General features: G+C 39.7%; 1 protein-coding gene across 5 annotated transcripts in view; it reads left to right on the forward strand.

Moving 5' to 3' along the window:
• APP (amyloid beta precursor protein) overlaps positions 1-17,330 on the forward strand; it is a 177,119-nt gene that overhangs the window by 114,014 nt on the left and 45,775 nt on the right. For 4 of the 5 annotated variants that reach the window (XM_026867753.1, XM_026867769.1, XM_026867779.1 and 1 more), the window contains 3 exons: positions 380-538; positions 11,733-11,861; positions 13,838-13,937. In XM_026867753.1, the coding sequence (XP_026723554.1) occupies positions 380-538; positions 11,733-11,861; positions 13,838-13,937 (388 nt within the window). The remainder of the gene's footprint in view (positions 1-379; positions 539-11,732; positions 11,862-13,837; positions 13,938-17,330) is intronic. The other variant, XM_026867761.1, reaches the window with a different exon arrangement.

The raw sequence follows: 17,330 nt of genomic DNA on the forward strand, positions 1-17,330 counted from the left end.
GTGGGTGGGTGGGTGTGTGTGTGTGTGTATGCTTGCCAAACTCCACCCTCCTCTAGACACAATTCTGTAACACTGAACCACTGTCTCAGAGGGCATATGAAGCATTCAGTGGTGGTTGTGCTGAACTTGTCAGGAATATTTTATTAGATTAGACTTTATTAGATTTATTAGATTAATAAAATATGGCCAGGTGTTCATGAATACAGGGTATCAGCAGTTCCTACTGAAATCAGTAAAAGGTGTGTTCGGTGCAAAGTTCCTGCGAGCCAAGCTAGGCTGACATGGGGAAGGATTTTGGTGATTTGCAGACTGAGGTGTTCATGTCAGCTGGTCTCTGCTGATGTCTTCGTTGTTCCTGTTGTGATGGATGTTTTTTCAGCATTTCCAGGAGAAAGTGGAATCACTGGAACAAGAGGCAGCAAATGAAAGACAACAGCTGGTAGAGACTCATATGGCACGGGTGGAAGCCATGCTGAATGACCGTCGTCGCATTGCTCTGGAGAACTATATCACAGCCCTGCAGACTGTCCCACCCAGGGTAAGCACAGTACCCCAGGCTTTGTCAGCTGTGTCAAAATTGCTGTAGTCATGCTGGGGAAAAGGTACCGTCCAGCTATGGAGCAGTGAGTGTGTGTTCCCCATGCCAGACCTACTACAGCGGTCAGCTAGTTTGAAAGTTTGAAAGTTTAAACTTCATGTGTACATAAATGTAGGCACAAGCACGCACACACCCCACCCCAGCCCATATATATCTATAGATAGTTATACACATACATAAAGATACTTAAATAACATGAAAGTGATTTGATTGTCAGAAATTGCAGCTGTTCACAGATCCTGCATAAGGATGATGAAGCGTTCCTCCAAGTGATGCACAGTAAGATACTTCATTATGTCAAGGTGGAACTTAAGGATCAGGGTGGTAGTGATTTTCTGTTTTGTTTGTTGAACTGTTGAAATGTTTGGTGAAGGATCTTTTGCAGATTGTTGGGTGGCATGAAGATAACACACTAGCAATTCAGAGTTGTCTGTTGGATGTGATGGCTGTTGGTGGTTGTAAACACTTTAAGTTCAGAATGTGGACTGAATGGAATTTTTAGTTACTCTAGATCTGTGATGTTTGTATTCCAATACCAAAATAACTGGTCTGTGACCTCCAGAAGAAGAGAACATTGTGAGAAAATAGTCAATTTTTTTAATATATCTCTTGCCTCTTGAACACTTCCTAGATGGAAAAAACATGTTACTAAAAGACCTTTAGATCAGCAGTATAAGATGTAACCATTAAATCCTGAATTTGGTATCACAGGGAATTACATCAATACGGCTAACCTGATAAAATTGCATGTTTTAAGTGAATTTCCTTATGCAGAGAAACCTGCATATTCAGTGAGCATGGAAAAGCAATCATCGTCGCCTTTATCATCATCAAACTTCTTTCTCCACCTCATGGTGCAAAGCTATCTTGTTATTACTGGATGCAAAGTGAAAGAAAAATCTTCTACTTAGGTAAAAGTGTCATGGAGACACTTCAGAGTAGTTGTATTAAGAAATTAGCTGCATTTTGCAACACAGTAATTTGTGGAAAATGAAGCTAATCTGTATTAAATTGGTAAAAGATGTTTGGTCTGAGTGTGAGATGCATATTGTAACCTCTGACTGTTGTGAGGGTAGTGAAGGGCTTGGATTTGAGTGTCTCATTAGACAGATTAGCAAATTACCAGCTGGGATGCAGCTATATTTAGGAAACTGGAGTCTGCAGCTCCGAACTGAGGGTGAGGTGAGTGCATAGACTTGGCTGCAGGTCATGTTTGCTCTCTTGCAATGTGGTTTTGGGTAGTTCACCCAAGATTTGATTTTACATTTAGCTTTATCCAGTCAGCTCTTGCTGCAAAGTTGAACCTTGTCCAAGTGTAATCCTGTCTGAAAAGTATCTCAGAAAAATTATTTGTTTTCAAGTTGTGTGTGGATCAGACTGACAGCTTGGTCCTGCAGGTGTCTGAGGTTGTGGAAGGTGAAGATGGGGACCACACGTAACAGCAGAATGTTCTCTAGAGCTGCCAGAATGTGCAACTTGATTCCTAGCACAAGGGAACTTGACCTTTCATATTTGTGGATTACAGATGACATCTCCACTGGAAAAAAAAAAAAAGTGAGCTTCAGCTGCATAACACTAAGGGAAGAAAATGTTAACACTGACTTTGGGACCAGGAAAACCTGCATTTTATGCTTGGGTTGCTCGTAGTCAGCTCCCAGGACATTTAAATTTAAATTAATAATACATTTACTGTGTCAGTGGGAAGGCATCAGGCCTGAAAGGCTGTGTCAAAGAGTGCCGTTTGATAGATGACTCAGTAGAAGTAAGTTTTGAAGGTACTGTTAAAAGACTGAGGTGCATCCTGTATTTTGTCCCTAGAAAAGCTCATCATTCTAAAAGGATCAGGCAGCAGGCATGGAGGTAACATCAGCTGAAGGTGCTACCAAATGGAGATTCATGTCAAAACTAATGGGAGTGAACAGTTTAAAGAATAATGTCTTTAAACAGTTCCTTTGCCAGTCTTGTTGATGGGACTGTCCTTGTCTCAGCGTTTTCTGGTTGTCTGCTCTGTAGTTACTGACAGTTCAGGCATGTGCCTCTGAACTGCTGGTCACATGTGTGCCAAAACACATGAAAAAACTGACCTTGAATTCAGCAGAAGGATTTGTCTGGTTTTATTGTGGGGCAGAGACCTGAGGAGTGATTAATAATACTGAATGGCCTAATGAATTAATCCAGTGTGATAACTGCTTTGCAGGGTATAGAGCCAGAATTTTTAATATACTGTGAATCCAAACTTTGGCTGCCTAGCCAAAGAGAAAATGGGATTAATGGAAAATTCAACTCTGATACCCTAGCTATATTTCTCTCTGGCAGTTCCCTCATAAACCAAAAGTTCATTTCATGCAATTGTGTTGTCTTTGGGAGAGTAAGTCATAACCTTACTGGTGACTTGTTAAGTAATCTTACAAAAGAGAGGTTTTTCTGGATTTTTCCAAAAATATTTAAGACCCCTCCCTTCCACAGCCTGTTTCAAATTACAGGATTTGCTATTAATATGTTTACTACAAAATTAGATTCTGGATATTTAAAGTCATGGATTTCCTTTCTCTACAGTTGTAAGGACAGAATTTGGGTTTAAATTGAAAAAATAAATTAGGCTGTTTCATTGAAGTGCATGTCTTCTGAACACAGCTCAGAGGGCTACCATAAGTGTGCTGTGTGTATATATATGTATATAGATGTGTGCGTGCAAAAAGTATTTTCCGTGTGCTGTTTAATCACTTGTACTTGAACATTTCCCAAGATTTTTTGGACTTCTGGCAGACCACTTGAAACAGCAGGATTTCATTTCACTCTTGGATGTTAGAAATCCATGACCAGTCTTTGGCTGCAGATCAGTTGTCATAGCAATACAGCGAGTTTGGCACTCCTTGTGTCATCAGACTGATCACGGATGTGATGCATGGTTCTCCATGAGTGATGAAATCCTTATCCACTGGTGTTTTACCCATTATTAGGCCTAGCATAAAAGACACAGCCATCATAAAGATGAACCAATAACCAAATTGTATTTGGTACAAAAGGGTCAGTACATGGGTGAGCGCTGGGGGTACAAAGAAGTCAGTCAGATTATACATAATTGACATCAATCCCACTGACCCCAACAATGACACCGCATGACATACAATGGGTGGAATAAATGGTGAAATGCAGTTTCCTATAGAAGGGACAGGAGACAACCAAGTCAACAAGCCAAATACGTAAGACCAAGGAAGCCACATGCTGAATCTCTACACAGTCCACATTTACAAAGGCCAGACCTGACTGGAGCCCAGTCCCAGGGAGGCAGGAGGTCCTTCCCCAACAGGGAACTCTGCAAAGTGCATCCACCTCACAGACAGACACTGCCCTTTCCTGCAAGTGGTCCCAGCTTTTATCCCTTAGTGGGACACCTGACCCTTGTTTACTTACTGCGGGACACCTGGGGCTCATTTACCCCATGGCTCTCCCTGCAAGGCCACTGCACCCTGGAGGGAAGCCTAAAGGGAAACTCACCCCCCCTTTGTGAAGGGCTGTGGGAATCACCCACATGTCGACCTTAATTAGGGGCTTGGGGTTGAAACCCCAGCATTTCAACTGGGTACTTCTGTTTTCTGTACATGTACAGGTTGTGCGGTGCTTGTGTTCCAAGGGAGGTAGACCTTTCAGGGGAGATGAAGAGCTCAGAAGGCTTAGGAAGTCCCTGAGCATTGAATGGGGGGAAGCTGGAAGGCTGTGTGAGGAAAAGTATAGTATCATCATTTACTTGCTCCTTGTAGGATAGCAAGATATGGGAGTAGGGGAACCTTTGGCCTGGGCCAGTAGGGTAGTCATTATGTTCTTGAACATGCCTAGAAAATGGGCAGTTTTCATTGCTGTTCTACCTAAAACTACAAAAGTCTAGGAATCTGTTATAAATAGTTTCTGATCCAGACCAAAATCTTTAACTGCAGGCGTTATTTCAGGTGTTCTGCAGATGACTGCCCAATGCCAGTGTCAGAGGTGTGCTTCAGGGTACCACTCTGGGCAGCAGGGGAGGCAAGGAGCATACAGAGATGAAATTGCATAGCTTCAAGGTCTACTAGAAAAGAAATTTGAGCAAAACCAAATATTTGTACTGTTTTTCTGTTCTCAGAAACACTGTCATGCAGGCTGCTCAGACTTAAAATTTGATCCTCATCCCTGACTCCTGATGCAGCTTAGCTGTGCTGCTATACTTTGTTGCCTTTGAAAATGGGGTGCAGCTGTTCAGTATCCAGTGTCAAAATACTGTATTGTTTCATCCTGCTTGATGGTCTTACTACAGAAAAGAAGGATTAGTGGCAGCTGGAACCAATATGCCTTTAGTTTTAAAAACAGTTGGAAATTTTCCCCTTCATTTTGCAAGTTAAATAGAGGAATTCAAATCCGTCATTCTCTGTGAGCAGATTGATTCTGTAATTTGTTTATATTGCCTCTTTCACGTGCATGTCAAATTTTGCTGGATTTATGTCTCGCTGTTGAATATTCGTTAGTAAGAGTGGCACATTCTCTGGGAAGCTGGTCGTAAGGGGCAAGAGGCAGAGAGAAGGAGCAAAGAAATCCAGCTACTAGTGGTGAAATATACAGGAAAACTTAGAAAGGTAATTAATTAGCCTCCTTTGTGCGTAGATTAAAACATATAATCGTTAAAATCAGTTTAAAATGCTTCTCTTCTAATTCAGCACTATTTTACTGAAAATGTAAATTATTGCTGAACAGAGCAGGATCATGAAGATCAACCCTAGCATAATCCATTTGAAGTTTTTTGCCATGTGTTTTGTTGTTGTTGTTGCCTTCAGAATTCTCTCTGATACCTTTTGTGCTATGGGAGTGGTGTCTGTTCATATGGGTAGAGTATGGTGCAGGCTGAAATTAGTTGAGTTTGGCTCTTTGGACGTGGAAGAGGGATCTGCAGAGAGGCCCTTACTCAGTGCCTCTGTGTTCAGGAAGCTTGAAGCCTTTCCTGAGTCCAGCGAGGTTGCTGTGGAAATACGCAGTTGGAGACAAGCCAAAGAATTGCTGCTGATCTAGTGATACCAATCCTGTGCAGTAGGAGAGAACAGTCCAGCTCGAATACTCCACCCTTTAGTTCTGCTCCTGCAAACTCATAAACTTACAGCTGTGGAATTTCTCGCATACGCTTAATTTTGTAGGATTTTGTGAAATAGTGTAGATTTCAGCTCTGCTTTTAAACCAAGTCAGACTTCAAAACAAATGTGGTCACCTAACTCCGTTTTCCAGCAGCTTCTGAGCCTTTTTTATGAATAAAACCAGACTGTCTTTGTTTTTGCCTCAGTCTGTGGGTTTGAGCATATGGTATAGTGATACACCTAGGCTCGCCATTAGGTTTTTTTGTACAGGTGATCTAAAGACAGAGGAGGGAATTCCAAATTAGTATTAAATTCTGCAAAACCCTGGCAGATCAATTATGTCTAAAATGCAAAGTTTTTAAAGAATGAGCAGAAACAAAATTTGTCTTAATTTGTCAAAGTTCAAATCTTGAAAAGCAAATTAATGAGATTGAATCAAATACTGGTTTCATTTTATTCTGCCCCAGGACAAGTCTTTGTGAGGGCAGGTAAAGGGAAGTTTTGAATACCCTTATAGCCATGTATTTGTGATGTGTGGGGTAACATGTTTTGTTATAAATTAGCAGTAATGATGAGAAGGCATCTTTAACTCCACATTAAAGGTAGCTGGATGGGGGTTTAGCTGTCTCGCCCATGAGTAAAATCTTGCATTCATCCTAACCAGCTTTTCTTGAATGCTCTTAAAATGAACTACTACTCCTGTGTCAAACATGACCCCCAAGTTAATAACATAGCAGGTGAAATACATACCTAATATGGTATGCAAGGTATTCCTAATAAGTGAATGAAAAGAAGCAATTGTGGCACTTTAAAGAGCAGTAATCAGAAAGGACTGGTGTTTCATTTTTCTCTAAAGGCAAGATTAAATAGCACAATATGGCATTGTGAAACTTTACCCTCTGATTTAGAGAGAATTTAGATCAAAACGACAGGCCATCTTAGAATTTCCCATGGAAGTTCCATGGCACAGAGCTGGGAAGTTGTATTTTAAATACACAGAAGTGCTTTAATACGATTTTTCTGTTGTTTCTCTGTAGTAAGTATGTTAGATTTCCGTGAGAAGACTGTAAGTTATATTTGTGGCAATCCAAACTACATTTGATGGTTCCATTCTCCAAGCTCAACAAAACTGTACTGTTTCATCACTCAAAATCTGAAATAGTAAACTAGGATCCTGAAATAGTAAACTAGGATCGATATAGATTTCATGGGAGGACATATGCATGCACATATATTCATATTTATATTTATATGTGTGTGTGTGTATATATATATATATATATAAATATATATATATTTAAAATATATATATATATATATATATAAATATAACTTGCTAGAAACTTTTTCAGGCATTTTAGAGCTCATATGTGGTTCTTTTATGGGGATGACCTTATCTCAGTGCTGATGCCACCTGAAATAAAGGTACTGGATTAGAGAGTTAGTGAGGCTGGAACTCACAACCAGGTAGCCAAAGAGCCATCAGCATTTTCTGCTTCATTTGAGCTTGTGCCTTGTACAGCTGGAAACATTCAAACCAGGGGGTTGCAGTACAGGTCTTTAACTCTGCCCTGGTGCATATATGTGTGTTTATATATATTCACAGGAAGAATTGTCTTCCAAATAAGAGACAAGGAGTCTTACCTACAGTTTTCGATAGAAAATTGGCCTTTTAATGGAGCATTGTCAAGCCTAGGTAGTCTACATAGACTGCATGTGTAGTCTGTGAGCCTGTCCACTTTGTACCAAATGTATTGAATACATGCAAGTCCCAACATACTCATGAAGACTATATAAAATAATACTTTGACAGTATTCTCCAGCGTAAAAATGATTTTTAACTAAGATACCCACAGTCATGAGTACATCTGCTGGCCTGTCACAATAGCTTTTAAAAGGGCTACGATCAATCTGTGCTTAGTTTTAGATAAAAACCAGGTGTTTGAATCTGCTGATGAGGGGGAGCTTTGGAATGAGTTTCGTGGGAGCAAACAGTATGACAGTGTGTACTTGAAATAGTCAGAAACAGCATATAATGGTAGCGTTCACACTGCTTTACTCTGTGCTGGCCACTGCACACTTTATCAAATGTGCTTGTGTCTTCTTTCCTGCATTTGCCTGAATGGGGGGTGTGTGTGTGCGCCATAAGACTGGATTTAAGCTTCTTGTCAGCCAGCCCAGGGTTTTGCAGTACTCAGTAGCCAATATTATTCCAAAGTGAATAGCATTGCTAATGAAATAATACGCATTCTGAATTTAGTGCTGGATCCTGTTGCTTAGGAAGTCACCAGCCATTCTTGCCACTGGATAAATGACAGCTGCTGGCAGCATTGGCCAGGGTAACTAAAAGCATGGGGGGAACAGAAGTCATATCCCAGGAGTATCCTGGTCACTTTCACAGGAAGACCAGAAAAAACCCCAAGCCAACAAAATAAGTACAGACAACTGAAAATAGTGAAATTATTTAATGAGATTTAGATAGCCCCTGGTGGCTGATACGAGTTAGTTATTCTGTGACGTGTTTTTTATTAAGGTGAACACATTGAGTTTCCCCTGGTAAAACATGCAGAAGAATTTCAACCCAGAATTTTTTAATGAAGTTTGGTGGCTGGTACATTATTTATGTAGAGCAGGAGTTGTCAAGCTGGCCCTGGGATGTGTCAGCCGTTTGTTCTTCTGCCAGAGACAGTGTCAGAGCTGGGGCCTCGGGAACTTAATTTAGCTGATAATAGCACCACTTTCATTTATAATCTAATCTAAAGGTTCCTGCTTAGGACTGAAGTGATAGACAGCAATGGATATAGCAGCTTCAGACACACGGTCTGACTGCATGTTCTCCGCCTGTGGAGCCTTCCCTCACCTCTTTGTTGTGGCCCCTCTGCTCTACCATCATGAGACTTCACATCACCATGTACTAGATTTGGGGACAAAACCTGCTGAAAGTATCTCTAAAAAGTGCCTGCATGGGTGGGATATTTAAGCAAAACCAGTTCACTCAGTAATGACATTTAAAGGAAAATGTGTATGAAATATAATACAGAGGTGGGACTTGGGATGAGGAAGTTTTGTTGATCCGAAAATTTGTTAAAACTCTGCAAGCAGTAGGTCTACCGTTCTAAGCATTGAGGAGAAAATGATCGATTCATTTATTTTTATGGTTTCTTTACTATCTAAGTTACATTCAACTGTTGAACTTGGTTTATGATAACCACCACACTCAGGTATGCAAAGCCCAGTGGAGGAGCTGTCATTGCCTGTCACCAGCTCTAGCAGTTTTGCCTTCAGTCACAGCCCTGAAGCCATGCAACAATAGCATTGCAAATTTGTTGGGAAGGTTGGAGGCCTGACCTGATCCAGTGTGCTTCAGGGTAGCAGAGCTGTTTTAGTGTACTGTCAAATGTTCAGGGCATTCTGCCACCTTTTGGGGTTTTTTTGATGAGTGTGGAAATGACCCACTACATTACCTTAATGGTTGAGGCAGGGCATGTTTCCTGAAGGTCACAATACAGAAATTTTTGGCAATAAGTTTATATCCTAAGACATCTAATCCATTTCAGCTTCTGCTTCAGGGAAGCCTGAGTACATGTATATCTCAGGTCTTAATGTTATGTTGGTCTTAATGTTATGTTTAGGGAATCTTGTTTCCATAAGTGCCTGCATCCACCCTATGATCTTGTGTGTAGCGCAGTGCCTTGCTGACAGTGAAAGCCTGGTGCATCTGTGCAGGGTGACGGAATGCTTCACAAGGACTTCTTAGCTTTGTATCACTGCTTGTTAGAGTAATGTCGCAAGCTTTCAGGTAGTGTGAGATCAGTAGTTACCATCCAGGGTGTATGACTAGTTTTAAAAACAAAGCACTGAAACTCTCTAGGCTTGTATACCTACATACAGCATGTTTCTAGTAGGGTGGTTTTTTGCTGGAGAAAAAGCAAAGCCTCTGCCCCTGTAAGGAAACACCTTGCACTTAACCTTCTTTCTGAGTTGTCCTAAACTTGAATTATGGTTTTCTGCTGCTATCACATGGAGATTTCTTGGCCAGACATGCTAGAGGTATGCATATCCATTTCTCCTTTATGTTTGGGACATTTCTCAATGTTAGAAAAGGCACTGAAAGTGGGCTACTAATTTACCCAAGTGACTACTACTGTTAGTGATATTTGACAGGTCTTTTTAAGATTGTTATCCTATTAACAAGTCTACTTGTGACTCCTAAGTTAAAAGTTATATTGATATGTTTCACTGAATACAAGCACACTAAAGGAAAACAAAAACTATGCCCTTCTGGTTTTAGACATGACACTTAAATTGGAATATCTCTTGAAGAAAGAGATATTAATCCTTTTCTCACTGTCTGACCTAACCTGCTATCTTGATTGTGTCTTGGGGGCAAGGAAAGCTGAATTGTCAGGAAAGATAACGGCATTTTCTGTCTTTCAAATTTCTTGTTGTTAAACTTTCTGGTCTTCTAGCCTTAGTTCCTATAAAGCTTTACAGCTGGCATTTCTATTTGGCCATTACCACAGTGTTGTTAGGATTACTTGCATTCCAGCATTTGTCCATAGTTTCTTGCAACTTTGTCCCAGGGTGCTTGGCTTTGGGGGCTCAGGATTATTTTCCTCATGAATGAGTTTTCAGTCATGGAGCCACTAAGTTTAATCCTCTGGCAGGGAATGGCTTCACATCTCTCTATTTCTGTCCAACAAATCTTCTTCAAATAACCTTTGGTTTACTTTCCTCAGACATTTTTTAAATCTGTTGCTTCTCTTAAACTGAAGAGAGTCTTAAATCTTTGAGCTCTGTAGCTAAGTATTCATCTCTTGTGTAAATGTTAAATTAGTTTAGGCTCTATATTTGTCCATGAATCTAAGTCTTCTTAAAACTTCCAACTTCGCCCACAGTTCTTCCTGCTTTGAGAAGCTGTGCACAGAGCCTCTGACGCTTATTTTGTCACTTCCCCACCCTCGTCCCTGTATCACTGCCAGTGCCCGGACCAGCTGTTCACCACTTCTGCTCACTCTTTAGTCTACTTCACAGTAAGGTCACCTTTCCCTTTCTTCTCACCTGCCTCAGCTTCAGGCTTTTCACTGCTTGGCAGCTTCAGGTAGGATGCACAAGCAGAGTTGGGGGGGTGGAGTGAATTTCCAGAATCCAACTTAAACACTTAGTTAAAAACAAATGTCTTAACTGAATGCTGGAGAACACTTCCCTGTTTCGGGACTGTCCTATAGTACAGAGTAGAAAAGTACGTAGAAGTACACATTTCTTAGTCTTCACTGTTCTGTCATCAGTCTGTGTATTTTTTCATGTTCTCTTCATCTATGGACCTTTCCCTTCCTTGTATTCAATGACAGGCCTCAAGGCATATATTTAATAGGTTTACTTTGTGATGTGAATCTTAATATGTACATTTAGTTTACTGTTGATAAAACTTACCATTTGTAATCTTTTTTTTTTTTTGCTAAAATTCAACTGTAGTTGCTGATGTTGATACTGGTTGAGTATTCAGCATAGTAGAGTGTATACAGAGAATCTTTGAAATGCTTCTGATTGAGTCTAGATTTCAGGGGATCTTGGGAGAGATTTGCCTGGTGGTGGTGAAGGTTGAGCTTGCATGATAGGGGCTCCTGATTTTGGGGAAAGAAGCAGATGGAGAGAGTAGAAGCCCAAAGTCTAGAAGAAATTGTTGTTGGGTGTCCATTAAATAACATGCTAAAGTGGCACTTGCTGTCTTGTTGAGGCAATAGTATATCAGTTAGACAAGAAAATGCAACAGCCAAATTTCCCCTTATGGTTAGGGAGGAAATCTGAATGCTCTCCCCGAGGACCTTATCAGCTTTCTACAACTATTGTTTAATGGTGCGTTCTGCTGAATCTGTTGAGTGTGTGGATTTTCCTTATAAGTAGACATACCTGCCTTCAGAAGACAGCTGCAGGCACCGGCTGGCCAAGTGATTTTGGTTTAGGATACATGTCCAGTGCAAGGAACTAAACCATGTGTTGTTCTAAACTGATTTTTTTTTTCCCCTATTTCTTCCCTGTAGCCTCGTCACGTATTCAACATGCTGAAGAAGTATGTGCGTGCTGAGCAGAAAGACAGACAGCACACTCTCAAACACTTCGAACACGTCCGCATGGTAGACCCAAAGAAAGCTGCCCAGATCAGATCTCAGGTAATCTCCACTGAGGATTAATGGGGTCATGTTTATTCATAACTGTTGTGAACCTAATTTTTAAAAAAATACCTGACTCCTTTCTGTGGACAGCTTTACATGCAATATATCTGCTTTCTGGCAGATTAAGGCAAAGTGATGTAGGAGTAGGGTAGGTATAATTTTTCTTTTGAGAAGAACTAAAAACCAGGTTTTTTGTCTGTCCAGACAGTGAGTCTGTCATGGGCATTTCCTGAGGAGCCTCCAGAGCATTAATGCCCAGAGACTTTATTGGTGCTTTGGTAAATAACACCTATGGAAAAATGTCAGTAGTAGATTTAGTGACCACACATGGTTATGCTTCCCTCAGCTGAAGTGGCAGAACCAGAAGTGGTGTAGCCATCTGACTGCAATCAACCTTTCTGTTGTCATTGCAGAGCTACTTGTAGTGTCTATAAATGTGATTACTGCAATGCACTCCAGTTTGACGTGTTCTCAAGTTTGACTGTTCTCTGCAGTCCTCAATGTATATGTTTTGAAACAGCTTGGAGGTTGAGGGGAGAAAAAAAAAAAAAGATTGAAGATGTAACTGGCTTTCAAAACAGTGATTAAAATTGTAAGCATAATGGATAAACTGTAAAACAAGTTTGCAGTAATCTGCAGAATCTGCCACTGTTCCCTCTGCAGGATGCAATGGGAAGCGCTGTTCCAGCCACGGTTTTTGAACTGTCTGGCATCGCTAAAAGCCAAACCAAACCCCTATACCTCCTTGAATGGCACATTTTGTGTGTTAGAGTTCTCAGACATCTATTCCAGCCAGACATGTACATGGAGATCATGCTGTCTTAAAATTGCTAGAGTTGAAATGCACACTTCTAACAGTTCTCTACAGTGAGGGTTGTCTTAAACATTAAAGTGTGTTCTTTCACCTCTAACAAGTTTCTAAAACACTGGACTATTTAATAATGAAAACCAGATTGTGTGGCAGCACAGGTTGAGAATGGAAATTGACATTTAAATACAAGAAATGCAGTGTGTTGCTTAGTGTATCATCATAGGCATGAGCTTTTCTATAGTATCTTTCTTGAATTGGTCAGAAGGTCAGGGGAATTGTAGACTGGAGGATCTGTTCATAAGAATTATTTTTAGTTGAAAATGGAAAACAAAATACTTTGTTCAAAAGCATAAATACTATATTTGGATTTGAAGAAGTCATACCCTTGTTTCATTAAGATTGCTACCTGCAACCCATTTTTCTTTTTAGGCTTAATTGCTCTGTCTGTCTTCTAAGACACATCTCAATTTCCCTTTCTGCTGAAGAGAGGTGATACTTGTGGAGAGTATTCTGGGGGAACATGTATCATGGGGTGTCATGACTCAGCCCATAGCAGTGTGCAGAAACCTGAGGCAATAGAGTTGTAATCACATGAGACAGTGCAGTAATGCTTCTGGGTGAAAATATTTTTGTTTTCAACTGAAAATGCTTGCAAATGCTTTTACCAAGAAAACTGAAGCTTTTTTTCAGAGAGCACTGTTTCTTTTTGCAATATTAGGATAAAGAAAAAATCAAAACAGCTAAAACATTTTGATGCAGCAATCATTGTGCCTCACTTGGTTTGCATGTTATGTGAAAACTTATGGATATGCACAAATGTAAATGTTGTTGAAAGGTAAATGAGGCTGTGGCTTTCTGCCACAATAGCTGCTTGTGTACCTGCTCCGCCCCACCACAGATGTAAATCCCTACTTTAAATTACTGCATTCCCATAGGATTTCCGGTAGTTGCTATGGAAGAGCATCTAGAACACTATTTTTGTAGCAACTGTAGGAGAGGGGTGAATTTTATAGTGGGTTTGACAGTTTCAGTACATAGAGCATACTGAAATCTTGTAACTAGCACAAGTCAAAACTGTCTTGCTCTCTATAACCTATAAAATTTGTGATAATGTCAAGTTAACTGTAGTATACCCCTCCTTAAAATACTTTTATTTCTGTAGGTTATGACACATCTACGTGTGATATATGAACGCATGAACCAGTCTCTCTCCTTCCTCTACAACGTGCCTGCTGTGGCAGAGGAGATCCAGGATGAAGTTGGTATGCAAGCTATTAATGTAGATAAAGAGAAATATTAATGTGATGAGAAATTGCCACCAAAAGCTAAAATACAGCGTCTTACTTCTCTTGTTGATATACTGTCCCAGCTGAAAAATAGAATAAACTTGCTAATGTTCTTAAATTATAAATTTAATTTTAATGAATACTTGGAAGATACATCCTGTATAACCCATGCAGTGGCATCACCATATTATTAGAAACTGTCTTCCTTGAAATACGTTAATTTACATTGCAAGCCTCCATGCTATAAGGATGCAGCTATTGACAATGAGATTTAGCAATCCTTCCTGGGTTCAGATATTTAAAGTACATGGTAAGTATTTACATTATCTGATGTAGACATTTTGGAAATTCCCCCAGCTAAAAAAATTAGTTGCAGGCCCAAGCATCCAAGAAAACCGTAAGTATCAACTCGAAGCTGCTGTGTGCAACTTGGCAATATCTTCATGCATTTAGTTCTTGGTTAGTTGGTCAGATGGTATCTCTTCTCCATTTTTTTCCCAGCTCAAAGGCTGGGCTGTGGAGCAGTTGGGTAGCCACAGTCCCATGTTTGTATCTTCCTCGAGTGCTGGCACAGCAGATAGCTGGGAGGGAGAATGGTCGTGCTTCCTGTTCAGGTTCCTGCTTTCGGCTGTGGCATTGTTGCAACAGAGATCTCCCCATCACAGCACTTGGACTCTGCTGTGTGCTGCTGTTGCAGCAAGGCAACTTCACTTAGTCTATATTAATTTCAGATATAGCCACAGCTCTGGACATCAGGTTGCTAGTGTGTTTCTTTAAGAAAAATAGTACATGATTGAATGCGAAGGCCGGAGATGGAACGGTCATTGTCTTTGGAACAGCTTTTTTTGCAAGATGTAATACTCTGCCAAGAAGCAGTTAATGGATTGGTTTCACAAATGATCACCTTCTGCTGACTAAATAAATTATTGATTTCTTTAAAACACAAGGGAAGGAGGCGCGCCATTGTGGTAAGGATTAGGATGCATTTAGGACACAGGGAGAGGATGGACAGGGAGTGGTGGTGGATTCATTTGCTCAAAGCACTAGTTAGGAAGGAGATGTGCTTCTACTTGTGAGGTAGCTTGAGAGGCCTGGGGATGAGATCAGCAAGTTGGGGAAGGGGTTGGGAGGAAGCAAAAAGATAGCTGAATTAGTAATTATCCTTCATCATGTGTTTCTGTGCTCCACAATTATAAGGCACAACCAACAGTCTCAGTCTGTAGTTGGAGAGCACTTTTTGGGGAGGGGGGAACCAAACACTTTATTGATCATCGGAAAGCATCTATTTTCTATAGCAAAGTAGATGCTGATACCGTTAGGTCTTCAAGGTGCTCAGTTTGTTTTCTTTCTGCAGCTCTTATCATTCCCTTAGGGGTTTTTTTCTGTAAGTTTCAATTTCTCCTAGGTAATGTTAATGCTTGTTGGTGAGGACATTATTTTATATTTTCTTCTCCCTCCTAAATACTGAAATGGAATGGGAATTTCAGAGGCTTTGAAGTGTCATGGGAACAAAAGTCTATTAATTGCTAAGTGGCTTAAAAAAATCTTAGTCCTAATCTCAAATATAATGTTAATTTTTAGGGGAAGAAATCGCCTAAAATTAGTAGGATATTATTCCTAATAAGGTGAGAGAAGCTAAGATATCTCAAAGAAGTAGTCTATTACAGTCTCCTGAGTACTTTTACCCTACCTCGATTTTTTTTTGTGGGTTTGGGCATACTAAAAACTCTTCAAAGCATTGCAGAGTCTAAAGCAATGAAAAGTAAGTTCTCATACTGAGTTACCAGGCAGCAAAAATTAAAGAAAGCACTATAAGATCTGGGCTTTACTAGATAAAGTAGTTTTCAGTAATGAAAAGAAGCCTATTCTCTTTCAGTATCAACATTCTTCTTGTTGGTAACATTCACTGTATATTTGGTATTACCGTTGGTTTTAACAAAAGTTTATTGTGGTCATTCTCATCTGTTAAAGGAGACAGTTCCCTTCTAGCTTTGAGTACTGATCAGTCTGTTTCAAATTCTGTTCTGAAAGTAGTGAATTTCTTAATCTCTGTGCTCTTCCTAAACCCATGGAAAAGGAAATCTATTACAGCTTCAGAATCTGGCAAGAAGTAAAATACTAATAAAATTGCACTTTGTAACATTCCCAATAAATATTACAACTCTTACTAAAAAACCAAATATTTCATTAAATATCTTTTGTTAGAACCATTGACTTAGACTGTCAGTGGAAAAGTTGAAAAATAACCTAGGTAAGAACATCTCACACACATGGTGTCTGAATAAGAAATTACATGTAAGGAAGCATAGTTGAAAATAGTTCTTCTCTTAGTCTGGGATACAAGTAAGATGGCTAATGTTTTAGTTCAGGTTTTTTGTTCGTTACTCTTTGTTTCTAGTTCCGTGATTTACTGCAGAGTTCTTCATGAACAGTTTTCACTTTGAGGAATGAATAATCTTTGCTTTAGAAGACACAGCTCTGACAAAGGTAGTTTTTTCCCTAAATTGAGCAAGTAGTTGTATAAGCAGCAAAATAAATGAGATCTAGTTTTCTGTGAATTTGTACCATTGGTTTAATTCCTCATATCTAATAAGATGCTGGTTTTTACGAGACCTTCTCATTGCTAGAAATATTATGCCCTATTCTGCACAGTTTCTTCATTATTAGCTGTTGACAAATTTGAATCTCACATTGTGGGATGTAATTATTTTGTTAGAAACTAAACCTGAAATACATTAAAATTTCCCTTATGTTTTCCTGACAGTCCACTACAAAAGGTTCATCCATGAGAGTGGTGGCATGCTGTCATTGGAAAGTATATGGGGCTGAAGATAAGGAGCACACTTGTAATTTCTGTCTCTTACTTTTGAAGTCTTTATGCTGAGCAATGAATTTGAATTATGTAAAATAGAATCTAGAGTTACTCCTGAGGCATAGTAGCTGCATAAAGAATATTTTTTTCAACAATCTGAAGATTTTTTAATTAATGTTTGGTGATCAGATAAATCTCAATCCAGCAGTTGGACATTTGAAGTTCCTTTAAAATACAGGGCGTGTTTGAAGTTCCTATCTCAAAAGGCAGGTTCACAGCCATAGTTTTAAGGTGTGGAATCCAAAAGATGAAATTCAGCTTCTGTGATAAAAGCAAACTTCTGGTTATTTTCAGAATTCCAGCAGAGATGGTGGCAGGAAGTTAGGGTAAAATTTAAGAGTTGTAGTCCTTATCTGCAGGTTTTCATCACCATTTGGTGTCTGTTGGCTTAAACAGAATATGTCTTTATTTGAATATATAGAAACATAGGAAGACCCACAGCTCTCCTAAGGGTAGACAGCAGCACTTACATGGTGAGGAATTTTTTGCTAAGCATT

The sequence above is a fragment of the Athene cunicularia genome (assembly GCF_003259725.1).
Source record: "Athene cunicularia isolate RWA chromosome 1 unlocalized genomic scaffold, athCun1 chr1_part1, whole genome shotgun sequence".
Taxonomy (NCBI): domain Eukaryota; kingdom Metazoa; phylum Chordata; class Aves; order Strigiformes; family Strigidae; genus Athene; species Athene cunicularia.